We start from the raw sequence: 20,897 nt of genomic DNA on the forward strand, positions 1-20,897 counted from the left end.
TCTACATATGGAACTCAAATAGTGATGATTTGAAATAGGGAATTTTCCAGATAACTCAATATATTGAGTTATTAAATTGAACGAAGAAAATCTTCATTTTTGCCTTTAATACGTTTTATTTTAATTCTGGGAATTAAGAGTTGAAAAAAGTACTTATTTTTTTAATGCAACGAATTAAATTTGTACTATTTTACGACCCCTAGTAAGGTCACCTAGGGTATCTCTCTTGCTTGCCAAGCTACATTACTACATTGCATGTCAGTGTTTTGTGATACATCATTTTTGTTTAATATTAAAAACAAATTTAATCCTTCCATAAAATGGTGTCTATTTTTATGCAATGTTGCACTTGGATGAAGCTTTTTTTTATATATATATATAATTCCTTATATATGAAATGCTTGTTACATGGTATTTAAAAAAAGAATATGCACAATTTATTTGCTTATGGAAAACATGCTACTCAGTTGTTTTATTAAGAGAATATATATTGGACCACAGATCAAATACGTGATGGCAATATGCATTACTCTGTTTTATTCTTGACACTAATTTAGTAATTCTTGTAAAAAATTTATTTTCTAATTATGATTCTTCAATAAAAATTTAGAGAAGTGTTTATTTTAGGTACATTTTTACTGATGTTTCCATTCTAGAATGATTCATCATCGCATTTATTTAAAATAATTTAGCTTGAACGCGTCATAATCAGCATCGAATATTATGAATGAATGATAATATCTTCAAACGCCAAGTTGTCGATCTTTACAGGGGCATGTATATTGAGACAATCTTTGTGCACGTACAAGCGATTCTTCCGCTAAGAGAGAGAAGGCGGAATCAACATCAGAATGCCTCACATTTTCTTGAGCTAACTTCAACTGTGCGAATCCTTGCTAATAAAATCGATGATTTAAAATCCGTGAAACTTCCAAAACAGTAGAACAATAATCTTGAATTAATGATTATTATCTCTCTAATATTTATAAAACAATTTTTAGCTTTGACAAACAAACTTTTTAAGTGGAATAGCTGTACTTTTTTACAGGACTTTATAATCAAGTCTTCATATGCTTAAGAATACTTTACCAGGGATTTAGAATACATACATACACACAAGAAATATGGAACAGTGACTCTCGAATTAAATGAAAGACAAATCTGATTGTGTTTAAAATCAAGATTTAAAACAGTAATTTTTATATTTAGGCATACAATTTACTATACTTTTATTAAATAATCTTTAAAACTACTTACGCCCTTTCCATGTAGAAAGGACTATTTATAGAAATAAGCAGTTTAAATTTTTGCTGCATCCCATTAGTTAATTCATTTTTATAGAAGGATTTTTATTAAATTTCATGAGTAACTACTTAAATGCTGATTTTATCATTTTATTTTTCGTATTATGCAAGCAAACACGCGCGCGCACTCGCACACACATGCATTAAAAGTGTAAACACAATGGGAACTATTTTTTGACAACGGATTCTAAAACCCTCAGCGCTTTTGCGCATGCGTTAGGATGACGAGTTACGTCAAAATAGAGGAAAGATGAAAGGAGAGAATGTTTACATTTAACAAAAAAATAAAATAATTAAAACAATACAGTCAGAAATGACACGATATTCACGAAAATAAAGATTGAACAAAAAAGTATCTAATAGGACGAAAATCAAGGTTCAAAGAATGATGACCTTGAATGAATCTCACCTTAATGTGATAGAATCATCGAAAAGTGGTCGTCTCGGAATACTCAAACGAACAGTAGGCATTTATTTGCTTATTAGGGGAAGAAATCAATTCGTATCACAAAAGGAATGATTAACAAAATGAGTTTTTATTTTTACATTAAAGGAATTTTTAATTTTTATCTTTTGTTTGCAAATTATTTAGTCTCTTTCTCTCTCTCTCTCTATATATATATATACATATGCCTTAATTTCATTCTCTGATAAGTGATTAATGTGTTTTAATGCGATTAATGCTGCATAGATTCTAAGTAATATTTCAAAGTATTTGCTCCGAAATGCACACTATGACTCTTCAAAGTAAAGGGTGTCCCAAAATTAACGTAAGATTTGAATTTGTCACTATTCGTGCAGTAAAGTCTTGGCAACCGTATAAAAAAACCCCATTTGGCAGTTGATAGTGTAGGTTTAATAAAAATGGAGCGTTACACGATAGAACATTTTCATTGTTCAATAATATTTAAAAAATAATAAAGTCTGGCGGCCACAGTTCGAAAATTTGAGAATTAGCCCCCTAGATCGTGCCATTTAACACCATAATATTTCTTTTTATGCGGTTATTTGAAGTTAACACCATTGGATTTCTTTTTATGCCAGAAAGTCCAAAAGCGTGCTTGTAGAAAAGGAGGAAATTCAACGCAGCATCAACGAAATTCAGCCACATTTATGCACAATAGTCATGGAAAATTCCGAACAAAAGATTGTGTATGTGCCAGTAAACCGATGGAGATCGTTTGCCCTAAGTATTATTCCATACATATTATTCCTTATCCTGTGTACTTTATGATTCAACAAAAATATAACAATTTAAAGAAAAGAAACTGTGTTTTTTATTTAATTCAAATCTTGTGTTAACCTTTTATATATGTGGTAAGTTTGGTAATTAAGTAAAATACTAATAAAATGTCTGGCCTATAGAGCACCCAAAGAGGCGCACACACATTTATTTATTTTTATAAGTAGAGATTTTTTAAAAATATATTTAATGTTCTACAAGATGACATATTTTAATTTTTAAAATTGTATCAATTTTTGATGTTTTTATCTTATTAAAATAGAATATCAAATGAACAAAACTGAGCATTTTTGGCATCATTTGGTTTCTGGAGTTAAAAAAAGTGTTAAGATTCACAATGTGTATGCAGAATTAATGTCAACAAATATTAATTATCTCTTACCCCCCCCCCCCCCAGGAAGCACGAACTGTAAAGGAATCAAAAGAAGCAAAAAAAAAAAAAAAAAAATTTTGTATTAAAAAAAAATAGGAATCGGGTTTCGAACCTAGATCTCTATGGCTTTGAGGCCACGCTCTCATTACTAAGCCACTAATCCTTTTAAGAAATGACTTTATAGGACAAGACACACATCTTAAAAAATGCAAGTTGATAAAAAAAATTATATTTATTTAACTTTAAAAATAATTAAATAAAAGTAATAGAAATATTTTTTATCAAGAAACTGAATCACAGTCGATTTCGGACTCTTTGCTCTTTTCTGTCGTAGTTTTTAGTTCAACCCTGAACACTTCATAATGGTGATTCAAGCCGTCCTGCAGGTGCAACTTGCACTGACTCTCTAGAGCTCCTCGCGGTGACCGGTGGGCATAAAACACTCTCCGTATCCGTGAGTGGACAAGAGCCATGGCACACCTGAAACAGGTGTGTTTTTAATGAATGTAAACATAAAATTTAAGAAAAGAAATAACGCTTTTTCTCACTTGTATATGAAGTAAAATAAGAGAAAATACTATAATAATTGGAAAAAAAATCTTTATGTTTGAAAAAGACTTCACGCTTCACATCTCCTCGAGTTTGACCTAGAACAAGCAGGAATGGTTTCCCCAAAACTTTCTCGCATATTTTCTAATAAAAGTGTTATTCCGGAGAACTTTTGCATGGCATTGGCATACAATACTTACGAAATATTTAGCTTTGATATATAGAACCTAGAATTAAACATTTTTACTGAAACTATTATGTGACCTAGGCTATTATTTTGGCAATTAATCACTGGCATGCTGTTAATAGTATCCGAAAATCGAATTTATGTTTCAGAAAGTTTTTTTGCAACTGATCTCAAACCCCAATAAAATTTTGACAAAATACTACGATTGTAGTCATAAAATCACATACGAAATTTAATATATTTAAGGCTTTGCGTTTTTGAGTTATGGCGTTTACATGTTTCTGAAAGCACAGGTTGACAGATGGTCATCCCCTTGTTGAATCTGGTTCAAAATTTGATAAAAGTCTTCACTATAGATGTTAATTATCGATTTATAACGCTCTTTTGTTAATAATAAAAATAATGTTAATAATGATAATAATTGTTAATATTAATTGTTAATAATAATAATAATAATTGTTAATATTAATTGTTAATAATAATAATAATTGTTAATATTAATTGTTAATAATAATAATAATTGTTAATATTAATTGTTAATAATAATAATAATTGTTAATATTAATTGTTAATAATAATAATAATTGTTAATATTAATTGTTAATTATTATTATTATTAATAATTATTAATAATAATTATTATTATTAATAATAATAATTGTTAATATTAATTGTTAATAATAATAATAATTAATAATAATTTTGCTCGATTTATAACGCTCTTTTTGTGTTTGTTAACTCATTTCGAACAGCCGGACAGACAGACTTCCTCAGAACCAGATTTTGCTTAAAATTTGATAGAAATCTACAAATTTGAGTGTAAATACCGTATGCCAAATTTCATCCGTCTAGCTCAAAGCGTTTTGGAGTTATAGTTGTCACAGACAGAAAGTTGGATAGAGAGACACGCATAATGCCAAAAATATGTTTTTCGAATTTTATGAGATTTGACACGTGAAGATTCGTCAAAATCTTTAGAACAAATTTCTGACGATTATAAAATTTTATATATTTCGAATAAGAGAAAGTTTTTTTAAAAAAAGTAGTCATCTTTAATTACGGATCTGAAGTCAGATTTACATGAACAGAAGAAAACAGGACCAGAAGAGGCTGAGAAATCTTTAAACATGCGTTCCCATGACTAGTAAAAACATTCAGAGTTCAGATGCCTTTATATTAATTAAACTCTATAAACTGAATTAAAAAAAATGATTCTTTTCTCTTTTTACTTTCACGTTTGACCAATATGCGTTGAGAAAGTACTGTAATCGTCAAAAAATTCAACACCGGTATATGAATGAATCTCCACGTTTCAGAATTCTCTGAATTCGAAAAACATACTTTTGGCATTAATGCCTATATGTCTCTGAACATAATAATAAGAGTTAAGTGGATGAATTTTGGTACATGAACTTACAACCAAATTTGCATCTGAATGAAATCCACTCATAGAAAGTCGGTGTGTCTCGCTGTTCGATTACAAGTGAACTCAATCATTCCAACACGTAAAAAAACTAAACAGATGCAATTTAATACTTCAGTTTTACATTTAGCATCTAAAATGTAAAACTGAATCTAACAAGGGGTAGACTATCTGTCATTCTAAACTTTCACATTCACTTAAACACGATTACTAAAAAGCACACTCACTTAAATATGTTATTGTTGTTTCTAATGGCACTTGTCATAGACAAGCCCTAGACTTAAATATGTGAAATTTGGTATGTGAATTTTGATTACAGTTGTAGTTATGTATCAAATTGTGATTTCAACAGGTTAGGATAAAAAAAAACCTGTCTATTTTCCGGTACTATTAACCGCATGCGAATGAGTAATCGGTAAAAAAAATTGGCATACGATAGATTCCATAAAAATGCTGCATTCACGCCAAACATCTGTATTTCGTAGATATTGTTTGCCAGTGCCATGCAAGGCATTCTTGGTCTTACCTGAAGTTCGTAGTTTTATGTCAGGGGAGGATAAAACCTTTATTGGAAAGTTTTAGGGAGACCATTCCTACTGGTTACTTTCCCGGACACAAAGAGAAAGTAGTCAAAAAATCCGATCTCGATATTTTAATGATCTCCAAGGTTCAAACCTTTCTGAGTTCGAAAAATATATTTTTGAAATCATGCTTCTCTGTCTATCTGTGAACACGATTGACTTAATAAATATATCAAAAACACGTTGAGCTAGAAAAATGAACAGATATATGAAGTTTGTAAATTTTTAATCAATTTTGAGCGAAATTCAGTCCCAGGAAATTTGTCTAGCTGAGAACAAATACAATAGCTATCAAACATAAAGAGAAAGAAGAGTAAAATTTAGTACTACAGTTTTAATACCTGAAGTGTAGATATGTATTAGATTTTAAATCAAATTTGCCAGGAGGTTGATTATCTGTATGTTTACCTGTATATAAAAATTTAATAAACACAATTTAACATCTTAAGTGTAGATATGTATCAGATTTTAAATCAAATGTGTCAGGAGGTTGATTATCTATATAATTGCCAACATGTAACATTTAGTAGACAGTTTTAACATCTTAAGTGTAGATATGTATCAGATTTCAAATCAAATGTGCCAGGAGGTTGATTATCTATATAATTGCCAACATGTAACATTTAGTAGATAGTTTTAACTTCTAAAATGTAGATATGTATCAGATTTTAAATTAAATGTGCCAGGAGGTTGATTATCTATATAATTGCCAACATGTAAAATTTAGTAGATAGTTTTAACTTCTAAAATGTAGATATGTATCAGATTTTAAATCAAATGTGCCAGGAGGTTGATTATCTATATAATTGCCAACATGTAAAATTTAGTAGATAGTTTTAACTTCTAAAATGTAGATATGTATCAGATTTTAAATCAAATGTGCCAGGAGGTTGATTATCTATATAATTGCCAACATGTAAAATTTAGTAGATAGTTTTAACTTCTAAAATGTAGATATGTATCAGATTTTAAATCAAATGTGCCAGGAGGGTGATTATCTATATAATTGCCAACATGTAAAATTTAGTAGATAGTTTTAACTTCTAAAATGTAGATATGTATCAGATTTTAAATCAAATGTGCCAGGAGGTTGATTATCTATATAATTGCCAACATGTAAAATGTAGTAGACAGTTTTAACATCTGAAATGTAGATATGTATCAGATTTTAAATCAAATGTGCCAGGAGGTTGATTATCTATATAATTGCCAACATGTAAAATGTAGTAGACAGTTTTAACATCTGAAATGTAGATATGTATCAGATTTTAAGCCATGTCAGGAAGTTGATTATTTGTAAATTTGCCTACATGTAAATTCCATAGCTTGAAATCGCAACGTTTTAGATAAATGAATTTGGCATGTGACTGAAATTATAGTTGTTGGTTCAATCAGACAAGAAAAAAAAAAGGCTTCCATGATGAATAATTAGGTTTTCTCATTATAACCCGAAGAACAAGATTCTCATGTGTAGGACTCTGAATTAAAAATCTGAGCAAGAATGTGCAATCTGGTGAGAAGGGCGACAATACTTTCATTAAACATTATGCGAGAAAGTTTTGGGAGACCACTCCTATTAATTTTATTACAAAAGAGTATGATAAGAAGTAATTGTTTAATAGTTTGGGACCGTTATGAAACGTCGTCTTGACTAATGTTTCCCAAAAAATGGTTGTGCTTGTTTAGAGGAGAAAAACACTCTAAACATTGCTTACCAGGAAAAAAAAATCATTACAGTTACAGTCTACTTATTCAGCAATAATCAATTTAAGAAACTTAAAATCTCTCTCTCTATATATAAAACGTACGCGGGCCAGAAATCGTTCTTATTTCTTATTACCGAAAGGTAACAGTCAAGAAACAACACTTCATGTAAACGTTTCACTGAAGTTTTTCAAGGCTGCACTTAATTCAACACTTCGTTAATTAATTGATAGTGCTGCAAAATGTTATTAGAATTTTTTTAGTGTGGACTTGCTGTTTCACTAAAAGTTTCTTTCATTCAGAGAAAAGAATATGTAAAAAATTCAAGGTGTTATGAACAAGAGTGAAACAAAATTTAATTAATCTTAAAAATAGGCTTAACCATCGTCAGATGGATAGCCGCTATGATTTGCCTTTGAAAACTGATGTTCATATCTTCCACAACTCTTTATTATTTCCAAAAAAAGGTTTTTGCATTCAAAAATTTATCTTTTTAATGATATCAATTTCATATTCGTACAATTCTTTTCTAAATTTATATTATTTATTTAGTTATTTTTTAAATTTACTTTGGATTCAATCTCAAAAAATATTAAAAAGAAATTCAAACTCATTCATCAAAACGCTCAATTGCGTGCTTTTGCAAGAGTTAAAGTTAAGATTAAAGAATTTCTTTCTTTTGACATAATCTCCAAAGTAGGGTTTTCACGTCCACTTTTTCTTCGCAGTATATGCATTTTTTTATTTGCATCCCAATACTTTGTAGTTGAATGATTCAATTAAATTCATGTCTATCAGTTGTATCAAATAGCAATGCGATTTTTTTCAAAATAATGCAGTTTATATTAATTAGTTTCATTGCCTAAAAAGTCAATCTGGGCGAACAAGCTGGTAGCCAAAGACAGCTAATTAGAATTATTTCCTTTAAAGTCGTGAAAATAATTTTATCCAAAAATGTATACCGTGATGCTTGTTTCTTATTGTATAATATTAATCTAAAACTGTTAATTTTGCCATGCAATGTATTAGTATTAAAATATTAATATTAAGCCTTATTCATTATTTTCATTAATTAAATAATAAAATATTGAAAATAAATGCAAAAAGATGGATGAAAGATGCTTACATAACACAAGGTTCCCTTGAAACATAAATATCGTATCCTGTGCATAAATATGGAAGTGCAGTTTTCACTGCATCTTTGTCAGGATTGCTTTCCTTAATTTTGGCAATTTTATCTTCCATCTCTTCTTTTGAAAAGGGCTTATGGGATACATGCTCACCTGTAAAAAATATTACATTCTTTTATGAGTATTTTAACACAAAACATAATAAAAAATTCTACATTTTTATGAGAGCTATATGGATGACCAAACGATTAATTAGAGATTTGCAGACCAAACGATTTTTATATGCTATTCTGTTTCGTATTATTATCGATTATTTGCATATCTCTAATTAAAATTAGTGTTGAATAAAATATCTTCCACTTCAAATGGTACAGAGATTTTCTTTTTATATTAAGGTTAGTTGGAATTTAATATTTTTATGAAACTGTTCCCGTAATGGAACAAGACTTTCAGATGATATATTAGAAAAGATGTAGCAAACAGTTGTATGTAGTTGCTGTTTTGCTAACATTAGATTCTAATTAGAAATTGCAAACTGTACAGTCTGAACTGAAATCTAAGCGTGAAATATCATCTATTTTTGCCGACTGAATTTAGAATAGATCTTTTAAGAATTTTTATGATTCATTTTGAAAGTGATTGTATTTCTTTTCAAATATATTAATACATTAAAAAGTAAAATAAGAATATTTTTCAAATAAATAATTTTAATAAATAATTCAAAATCTAGCTTTCAATTTTTTTAAAATTTCATTTATAATTTTTATCAATTTGAAGCTTTAGATTTATTTTTATTTTTAATTAAATAAAAAAATTGGCAATTGCAATAATCTTAATTAATTCAAATTGCTTAATCATTCATTAATTTCAAAATAGAATTATTAACTTATTAGTTATGCAATTTCAATCATTATATAGGATAGATTTGATTAAAAATAATTAATAAATGTTTTCAATTGTAAATGTTAAAATTTATTAACATAAGTGAAATATTGCTACTATCAATACTTTCAAAATACCTGGATGCCGAAAGTAATCAAACTCAGTTTATAATAAAAATGAGAGTATTCGTTTTGCCGCTCAACAGTACAGATTGCTAAGCCTACAGTCGCACAGGCATATTTTGGAAAATGAACATATGCATTTCAGACGATTTTTTTAGAAAGTTTAAACAGAAATTTAATAAATCAAAAATTAAGCGAAATTGTTTGGATTTTTCTCCAACTTGCAAAAATATTACAGCACAATGATTTTTGCATCATTTGAAATTCAAAAGATTATCTTTTCAATGATGCCAAATTTATTGCCGTATATATATATATATATATATATATATATATATATATTTTCAATTTTAGTGAAATTAAAAAAAATATTTTAAGTCAAAATTACAGCAACATATTTCGTTGTTGTAAAACTCAATGAATCTCAAATCATTGCCACTGCAGCTACAAATATTTTATCTTAAATTTTTCTTCCATTCGATTATTGAAATTCTTCTATTCATCTGATTTTTCATCCATTGTTGTTAATGAAAATACGAAAATAATTTATTTTCCCATGTCATGTAACTATTTGTTTAAAGCATGCTTTTCATAATTTTTTTGTAATTTTATTGCATTTAAAAATAAAGTTTAACTTCAGATGTAGTTGAAGTACTGTTATAAATTAAAGAACAAATCTTATGCGAGATGACAAAACATTAAAACTATTACTTAACTCTTTATTTATCATAATGAACAGAATATTAAAGTTTCTTAAATAATATGAGTTCACATCTATCAAAATTTGAAATTTACAAACAATTTGTTAATTAAGTTACATGAAATACTTAATTGACGTTGCAACACGATGTGATCTAGAAGAACAGGTTGACTGTCAGAGGAAACTAGTATACAGCATAATTTGTTTTTCTTTATTTACTTATAAACTTACTTTAAGTCATGGATTTGAATCCAAAATAACATGCTACATGAGAAATAATCAATCATCAAGAAATAACTAAGTAAATTTTTATCAAGAAATAATCAAAATAATTTTTCAGCATTTAGCATAATGTAAAGTTTTTCTATAAAAATTTAACTAAATAGAATTATTATGAATCTATTTTAACAAGAAATAAAGTTTACAATCTAAGCAAGTAATACGTTTTGTTTCCTATATTGAATGAGGTAGTCGTTTCATAACACGCACGGTTATTAATAAAAAGAAAAAACCCCTTACTGTCAATATTCCAAGATCCACCTCCTTGGCTTTGTGCCACCAAATCAACTGCAACCATCATGGCGTGTTGAATAGGATGTGATTTTCTTCGATCATGAGCTATTGCGATCGTTTCCGAAGTCATGGGATCCACGATAACACAACCGACTTTATCCTAAAATAAGATATGAGTTTTGTCACTACAAACCTGCTTTAACTAAAAATGTAAGGTAACAAAAGCTCTAATAAGTGTACAAATTCACTGCGTGTATTAAATTCTGTATTTAAATAGGATAGAAGATCCCAACATACAAATGCTACCCGTAGACAGAGATAGTTGTGACACAGCGCTTCGAAATTTCTGTTAGCAGGTGGTGGCATTGACGAATATATGGCTGGTAAATGAAGTGCGAAATGTTATGAGGTAATTCGCGAGAAACGATTGGAACTACCCTCGAAAAGTATCATGTTATTGCATGACAACACTCAACCACTCTTTGACGTGTTACACATAATTTAGAATGTATTGGAATGCCTTCTCTACATCCCAGACCTAGCACCAAGTGATTTTTTTCTCTTCAAACTGTTAGAGAAGCACTTGGCAGGTCGCTATTTCAGAAATTAAGCTCAGGAAGCTCTCGTTACGTGGCTCCACGATTTGGAAACTGATTTCTTCAGTGCTGCTATCGATAGATTCATTACCAATGGCACAAATGCTTTATGGTAATCACCTGGAAATGGTAATCATCATGGTAACCAAAGTAATAATCTGGAAAAGTAATATGTATAATATCTTTCTAGCTTCACTTCTCAGAGAACTTGTGACCTTACTTTTTAAATTACTCTCTTATTTTTAAGTAGGATTCGATATACAGAAATTTTATTCGATATAAAGAAACTGTTTTATCTAAGTGAAAATCATAGATTTCTGAAGGGGGGGGGGTAAAGCTAGATATAGCGATATTTTCGATGGATGGAATTTCGATGGGGAGGATCTTCTACAACATTTTTAATAATGTTTCCTGTATGTGTATTTTGCATTCTATGCTGACTCACTTTAGCATGAGATCCAAACAGGGCAGAAAATCCATTAGTTCCTGTTGCAAAAGAACGCATGTAAAATAATGTAGCGATAAAATTCATTTTTACATAACCTAATTTTAGTTGACTTATTTCATGTTTGTCAAAATGGTATTTTATAATGGATTTGTTACTTACTTCTTGATGCAATCGCAGTTTCAAATTTTGCAAACTTGCATGTTCTTAATGAAAAAGTACACTATTTTCATACTTTCAGGAATTATCAGTTTATTAATTTATTTAATTATATTTTGACTTCATGTGAGTTGTATCATCTGCTAGTGAATAATGAAACAAATTTATTACATCAAAAATGAAAAATAAAATGATGATATAGGATTTTTTATTGGCTATATTTCAGACAAATGTGTAGTTTCCTTCAACAACATCCTATAAGGCATAATTAGATTTATTAAGTGACAGTAAGATAAAAATAAAATGAAAAATAATCTACACAAAGCTAATGGATGCAAATGTTAGTGAATATTAGAAATGCAGAAGAAAATCCAGGGAAAAGAAAGGGATCATTTCGAATCTTTGACTGAATTTCAGACAGCTTGCGCATGACCTTGAGAATTGGATGTAAAGGTACACAAGGTGTCTCAAAAGTGTTTTAATCTAATTTTTGAAAATCATTTATCGTGTTTTCTTCCCTACTTAGAAGCTACTTTGAATGACGACTACTAAAATATCTGTCGAAAAATCTTTTAATATCTTTACATGAGAATACAGAATTATTTGAGGAACGGTTCAACAGAAGATATACTTTAAAGTCTGGTATATTTTGCTTTGAACTTAGAACTTGTCCAAGGTGTTGAATCTGACAATGCCATTAAAGATTCTGATGTTCTAAAGGCATGTTAAGTTGAATTTTAAGATTAGACTGCAAAATATTTACATAGAATATTTAAACAATTATTAAATAAAAGTATAATTTATAATTTATATCAACTAATAATAAACGTGAATAATATTGTTGCGTATTTGTGTACTGGCACTTTACAGGCTTGACCATTCACATACAGTTACCAAATTTAGCACAAATATATCTTAGAGGGTGAGAATGTTCACCACGAAGCGGCTTTTTTGAAATACTAATTAGAATTTTAACTAATTAAAGATTAAGAGAAATTTTTGCATTTTTATATAATAATTCCCAAAAATATCGCTGAAAAATGATCCTAAAATTCACTTCTTAAAAATCTTAAAATTTGAAAAATATTTTTTTTATTGATATTAATTTTTTATTATATATATATATATATATATATATATATATATATATATATATATTTAAATAATTAAAAATTATTTTAAGCAAATTTTATAACAATATTTCATTGTTGAAGTGAAAGTCAAATCGTTTTCGCTGCTGCTGTTAAAATTTCAGCCAAGGCTTCATTTTCAGTAAGATAAAAAAAATTACTTAAAATAGATCATTAATATGTTGATAAAGTTAAAATATGTTAAAATATAACCATTTTATTAAAAGAGAGATCTCATCATTTGCATTGCCAAGTTTCATAAAATATTTAAATATGCATTTATCAATAAAATACTTTACATATAGGAAAGCAAATCCCAAACTTATAACTGAAGTAATGGGATAACAACTCGGAGCACGGGAAACATTCGATTAAAGTATCTCAGCAATTACTTCTCAGTACTTTTTTTAAATTGTAAAAATACTTCATAGACACTATGTATACTGAAACATAATATAATAACATTAGCATCATAATGCATTAGCAAAAATAAAATACTATTCATACATCACCATAACATGCGACGTTTAAAGCCATTTTTAAATACACAGATATCTTTCTTTTTTCATCTGTACTAAAAAAACTGTCCGCCAACAAATTTTCAACGCTGTAAAAAATCAACTTACTTTTAGTATTGAATATGAAACAGAAAACAATGGTAATACTCACACAATATCTCTAACAATAATAAAGGTGAATGTGTGTGTGTGTACATGTATGTATGTATTGATGCTCTACAGGCAGACCGTTTGACCTACAGCTATAAAATTTGGCTCATACATATCGCAGTAGATGGAAATATGAAATATCAGATTGAATTTTTTTAAATTTTAGATTATTAAAAATTAAGCAAGATTTTGATATTTTTCCCATCAGAATTTCTCGAAAATATAACAGCACAAAAATGTTTTAACATCGTTTTAAAATATAAAATTTTGTATTTTTAACGATATCAATTTAATATTCAAGTAATTTTTTGCTAAATTTTGGTTTTATTTAATTTTTTTAAAAAAAAAATACTATTTTAATTAATTTTTAGCAATATTATATATTTACCTTAAAATTCAAACCTTGTTCATTGTTTCATCAAATATTTAAACGTTCGATTTTTTTTACATTGTTAAAATCTAAAGAAGAAGGATTGTTTAATATTTGAATAGTTTACAGAAGAAATAAAAAAGTGAAATTATGATATTGCGAATTTTAGACGATAGATGGCCGGCGTCCTGGCATAGGGGTAGCGCGTCTGCCTCGTGATCTGGGCGTCCTGGGTTCGAATCCCGGTTCGTGCATGGTTGTTCTTCATCTGTGTTCTATCTGTGAGGTGTGTGAATGTGCCCCCCTGTAAAAAGGGATTGTGCAAGCGAATTTGTATGAGTTTCATGAGCTAAAAGTCAGACTTCTGTCCTCGGGTGCTCAGGGGTCTTTACCCTCACAAGCTACAGCACCCCCTTTCCGTGGTAACGCGGACACGACATCATCATCATTAGACGATAGATGAAAACTACAAAATTACGTTTTTAATTGCACTATGATGTTATGGAACTGTCTCCAATAGAAAGATTCATGTACACAATACATGAAAAATGTGTACAATTCATGTACTCAATCTAGATTGTTGCATTTTGTAGTTATCGTATTCATTTGATTTTCGACAGTCAAATATATCTCCCAAAGATGGATTTCATTCAAAATTTGATAGAAAATTACAAATTTGGTGTAAAGAACCCATACCAAATTTTCTTCACCTAGCTAAAAACATTTTTGAGTTAATGTGTTCATAGCTAGACAAATAAATGTAATAACAATAATGTCTTTTTCGGACTCAATGGTCACACGCATATTGGACAAAAATTCTTGTTCTAAATTACAGAAAAAAAAAAATGTTCGAATAATCACAGAATTTTTTTATAAAAAATAAATAAATAACGGAATTAGAATGCCGGATGCCGAAATATTAGTTTCAATTTTTTACAATTTTTCGTAAAAAAGCAAACTATTTTTTAAAAATTCTTCAAAAGTCAGTACATTATTAAAGAAATGTAAAGCAAATTTCTTTAGAATAATAATTATTTGTTGTTTTTTTTTTTTGAAAGCTTAAGCCCTTCTTCCCTAAACTCAGTGCCAGGACAACCCATGTGGGCGAAGGTCTACAATGCCCATATCTGCTATCTTGACAGAAGGCCCTGATGGCACAAGGCATATGTCCCGGTTAGGTAGTCAAGTCTAACGCGGAACCCCCAGTTTTTTTTTTTTTTTTTTCCAAGCATGCTTGGTTTTCGGCTTATCGACCCATTGAAGTGGCGGAAAGGCTGAGTCGACCTTGCCCAGCCCGAAAATCGAACCTCAGACCTGTGCGTTGGGAGCGTGAAGCTCTACCGCTAGTCACAGGGCTTCGTTTCTCAACTTATGTTAGTATAATTTCCCATGCTTCTAGCATCTTCCTTATTTCCAACTCTATCTGGTCGAAACATTTTCCAGGTAGATATAAGGGCAAATACTCAATACAGACTGATACAGGCCATGTTGCTTTGTTGAGTTTATTATTTTCACCTCTCCTGACCAAATCTCCACTGCAGTTCTTTTGCTGTGACAAGAATGTTGATCTATAAGTTCACCCGTAATTCTGGCTATTCAATCCCAAGCTCTTCTATGGCCTTACTGTTTATCTTTAACCCCGTAACTTTGGCCATCGACACAGTCTCGTTCTTAAGGTCCACAAGCAATTGCTGAAACCCCTTGGAATCTCATTCGGCAGCGCTATCTGGCCAAAACTTTTTCCAAATAGATATAAGGGTTCTCTTCAAACAAGAACTCGACACAGACAGATACGGGCCATTCAGGCATGTAACGTCACGGTGTCTCTTTGCCATTCCTTCAACGAAATATTGCAGAATCACTTGTTATAAGAGATGCTTGCTAAGTGAGGTTTGATTGTAATTTTTTTCTTGTCTGTTTAAATCGAAATATTGTAATTTCCAGTATTAATTCACTTGCACTTTTGCTCTTATATTATTGAAATATTACCTTCTCATAATGTTAAGTCACGACGTGTCTTATGCTCATGTCTTATGCCTTTATTTTTTATTTTTTTAAATATTTATCTATTTATTTTTGACGATTTAGTCAACTAAATATTTTACAATTCAGTTATTAAATATTTTACAAGTTCTAACTTGTAAAAAAATGAAATTATCACAGAGTTAAACACAGACTAAGCGCTAAACACAAACCAAGGAAAACAGACAATATCCTGTATGTGACGTCCCGATATCTCCTCGTCACTCTTTATGCGAAACATCGCTCGTTAATTTAATTTATTTATTTTACATTTTAGAAAGCTCATTATGTGAAGTGATCGTTAAGTGAAGTTTGACTGTATATATCTTTTTTTTATAAATATGGATTTCAAAAATAAAAAGAATAAAAAATTGCATACTTTTTATCTTCTCTGAATTGTACGGGCCAATATTCTTTAGCCTCTTTGTATTGTTGGTGAGTTAATACTGGATATTTAGGGACCTCTCGAACGATCACAGAATCCATCAACCCAGTTGTGTTGATGTCCGTCCGTTTCAGAATGGACGATATAGAACTGAGATGTAGGGATTCATCTTCTCCAACAGGCCGAATCAGTATTTCAAAAATATCTGACAAGTAAATATATATGAAAATAATAATTCAATACAAGATACAGATAAAAAAATTCTTGAAAAAAAATCCTGGTTTGACCGTAACTAGTAAAGTTAGTTTAGCGGATATGAGATCATATAAATTAAAAATATAAATAAATATTAAATTGAAACTCAATTCTAATAAATTCAATTGAAAACAATTTTTAAAAATATCTGATAATTTTTTTTTATTATTATTATAACATTAAACAGAACATTTTATACTTTTTTTTAATCTTATATTTTTATTTGATACTTTTTAATCTTATTGGGTCTCAAACTCAAGACCAGATGATGCTGCAGATCAGGTTCCATATTTAATTTAATTAATGATCAATTGATAATTAAGTTCTGAAAACATTAAAATAGTGTATTGTCATCAAAAAATACATAAGTGTATGAAAAATATTACACAATAAATGATTTGCAAAAATCAGTAATAATAAGCAGTACTGATAAAGTATAACAGATCCATTATACCTCTGCAGCTTTCTTACAATTACTTGAGCTCATCTCGTATAAATTTTGCTATGAATCATTGTTATTTGACTGATTGAATAAAAGCTTATATCTGATCAGTATTTTATTCCTATTAGTACTAAGTTTCCAAAATTAATATATAATTCATTATAAATTTGGAGATAGTTCTTTTGATATGTTTATCAAAAGGTAATTTTCAGACAAGAAATAATCAAAGGTATTTATAAATTTTAATAATGAAATCTTAACTATGAATTTAACAGCTAAACTGCTTAGTTATAAATATCATTGGATAAAATATAATTCAATATTTTGATAAAGCAGTGATTTACTTGATCTATATATTTATTAACTGTGTATTGCTGGGTACCTCTTCTATCTGGATGTAAATATTAGTCTCAATAGTTTGAAAATTTCCCTTTGATAAACATATCGAAAGAAATATCACCAAAGTTGTAATGACAAGTACTTAATTTTAGAAGTTTAATTACTAGTAGGAATAAAATACTAATCAGATATAAACTTTTATTCAATGAATTAAATAACAAACCAGTATAGACGTATGGATCACTGATATGCATGCGCGGATCAAGCTTGTGGGAGATCGGCCCATGATTAAGAGTGACTATCATGTTATAAATTTAATTAATGTGCATGCTGGGTACTTCTTCTGTTTGGATGTAAATATTAATTTCAAAATACATACAGATAGCATTCTATAATAGTTTTTTTTTTTTTTTTTTTTTTGTCAACGTCAATGGTAGAATACGTTACTTATCTGCAATTGATCAACATAATGCTGGTGACTTAAGAGACAAAAATATATAACTAAGATATTTTTAAAATTCATTTAAATAAAATTCTTAGCAGTGATTATATATATCAATACGTAAAAAAAAAAATCTAATTATAAATTTGTTTTTACAAAATAGACCAAAATATTTGCTACTTTAAACATTTTTTTTATAAATTTAAACAATATAAAAATACTGTTATTCCGAAATTAATTAAAAGCAACATAAATTATAATGAAATTTCTACCTTTTTGTTCGGTCCATCGAACTCTTTTTAAATGGTTTCCAACAGGCCAATGAGATGACAATTCTCTGAAAAAAAAAAGTATGCATATTAAATCAAGAAAACCGAATAAAAATGCGTTAATTATTTTTCAAATATGTACCAAACTAGAGTGGTGAAACAAAGTTAACATGCTACAAGTCTGTTAGTATAATCCAACCTCCAATGTTGGCACTACCCTATGTTATTCCAACAGAAACTTGAAAATAAATTGATAGTTTCTATTTTATTAAGATTTAAAGTCTTTTAGGGGCTATTAATCAAATTGTAATCTGAAATTCTATTCAAATAATCTTTTTACTTTCTTATAAACTATATAAAGATAGAGTTTTGTAATAGTAAAAAACTTTGAACACGAAATTTTTCTATGTTTCAAACTTTCTAGAGCCAAAAAAATACATTTTTGGAATTATGGTTGTTTGTTTTATGTACCTGTAAATATGATAGCCCTAAAAACGGTTCGAACTAAATGAATTCGAAATTTGGTATGTAATCTTTGCACCAAATGTGCAAATTGCTATCAAATTTTGAACGGAATCCAATGAGAAGAAGTCTGTTTATCCAACTGTTGGAATACAAGATAACGCGATGACTACCAAACGGCAAGAGCTAGATGGATAAAGTTTGGTACATAAATATAGCACTTAAAGTATAGATACTGATCAAATTTCGAACCAAGGGGTTTGTCAAGAGATTGATCGTCTGTCAGCTTATAGTTTTGCAAGAATGTAAACGCATTAACTCAAAAACACTGAAATATAAATAAATGAAATTTGATATTTGTGTTTTTTCTCAATACAAAAATTTGGCTTCAATGGGTCGATGTAAAAACGTCCAAAATGCATACTATTCCACTACACAACGAAACACAAAATTTTCATGTACGAGGCTTAAAAAATAAAAATTTCAGCATTCGTGAACATATTGAAGTTTTACAATTTTTAAGAGAAACCATTAACGCTAGTTAGTTTTAAGATTTATAATTTAGTTCAAAGCTATGTCATTAACATTTAATAACACCTGCGTATTTCCAATATATTAGAATTATGCACCAGGGTAGTGCAAATCATTTTACTGAATTAGCAATAATTTATAAATAAAACATAAGGATAAGGGTGAAAAATGAGCATACTTTAAATAGAAGTGTGGTAAAGAGAATTTATTTTCATATCCAACTTTCCAGCTTCGTAGATAAAAAAAAAAAAAGTAAGAAAAATCAGAAGATGAACACAAACTCCCTTGTTGTTGTTTCTTATGGCACTTGCCAAGGACAAGCCAGCTGTTCGAAGACAGCCGATTTAAGCCTAAGGGGCGCCTCTTGGTATCGTAGAGCCAACTTGGGCCAAGAGTACGACTTGACTACTCATGCATCACTCATTCGCTTGCACAACACCTTTTTACAGGAGGGCACGTTTACACAGCTCACACATAGAATAGGAAGTACGACCATGCCCAAACCGGGACTCGAACCCGGGACGTCCAGATCATGGGGAAGACGCGCTACCCTTATGCCAGGACGCCGGCACAGATTCCCTTTCTCCAGAGATAGGAAGAAAAGAAAATTTCTTATCACTGCCACTGTTTTCCTATACAACACTTATCTTTCTTATATTCTTTATAATGTCTTAAAGAACACTATCCTGTTTTACACTGAATGCCATGAGGAGTGAAGCTGAAAGCATGAAAGAAGGTGAAAGTGAATACAACGGACAAGACCTTTCCAACATGATGCATTTCTTCAATTAAAAGACCATTTAAGGGTAGGAAATAACTTTTCAGAGTCTCTAACTTTTATGGGATTGTAGTGGAAGGAAATTTTTTCAGTACAAAAGTTGTTCAATAATATAGATAATAATTCGTTAAAACTGAAATATACTTTTATGCAAAAGCAGAATTAGGTATTTAGCGGCCCCAGGCAGTGCATATTATGGGACCCCTTTTTTCAAAATTCCACACAAATAAACTGGTCGCGAAAGGCGGCTAGTATAAAACTTAGGCACCTTGGGTAAGGCCATAAAAGCCATCAGTGTCCAAATAGTTATTTTCAGTCTCGTATATGAACTTTTTGTGCTTCGTAGTAAAGGGAAAAAAACCTAGGATGCATTTCAAACACCTTTTTTGTCGACCCAATTGAAACTGGAATTTGATACCAGGCTTCAATTTTAATGATATTATTACATATGAACCGCCTTTGGTGACCAGCCGGTTCGCCAATTTTAATCCTCGTTAAAATTTTAATAATTAAATATTTTATGTAACTTCGATTTTAATAGCTTCTTCATTACAATATTTCAAAACTTCAAATTTTGATAGTCATATAATTCACTCATAATATTATAAAGGCCGTCAGCCAGAACGTAATATGTATCTCTCTAATTTTCTGTTAGCTCCCGTAGAATTTATGCTTTAAATTAAAGTGGAAATGATTAAACTGCAATTAATATAATAATGTTTTTTACTGAAACAAAGTAATTTTTTTCAATAATGTGATTACTGAAAACAGAGTCACTGAACATTTAAACTTTATGGGCACTAAAGAATATCTTTCTTAATTTATGTAATATCTCAAGAATTCTTCAACAAAATTTTCTCGGATTCATCATGAGCAGATCGATTAATTAACAA

The 20,897-nt window shown here is 29.4% G+C and overlaps 1 protein-coding gene across 1 annotated transcript in view; it reads right to left on the minus strand.

Moving 5' to 3' along the window:
- Nucleotides 1-3,201: 3,201 nt before the first annotated feature.
- LOC129987712 (probable inactive tRNA-specific adenosine deaminase-like protein 3) overlaps nt 3,202-20,897 on the minus strand; it is a 50,301-nt gene continuing 32,605 nt past the window's right edge. The window contains exons 4-9 of the mRNA XM_056095660.1: nt 18,237-18,301; nt 16,481-16,691; nt 13,549-13,648; nt 10,718-10,871; nt 8,491-8,647; nt 3,202-3,400 (exon numbers count right to left, since the gene is read on the minus strand). Of these exons, the coding sequence (XP_055951635.1) occupies nt 3,202-3,400; nt 8,491-8,647; nt 10,718-10,871; nt 13,549-13,648; nt 16,481-16,691; nt 18,237-18,301 (886 nt within the window). The remainder of the gene's footprint in view (nt 3,401-8,490; nt 8,648-10,717; nt 10,872-13,548; nt 13,649-16,480; nt 16,692-18,236; nt 18,302-20,897) is intronic.

This window comes from Argiope bruennichi, chromosome 10 (genome assembly GCF_947563725.1).
Source record: "Argiope bruennichi chromosome 10, qqArgBrue1.1, whole genome shotgun sequence".
In the NCBI taxonomy this organism is placed as follows: Eukaryota; Metazoa; Arthropoda; class Arachnida; order Araneae; family Araneidae; genus Argiope; species Argiope bruennichi.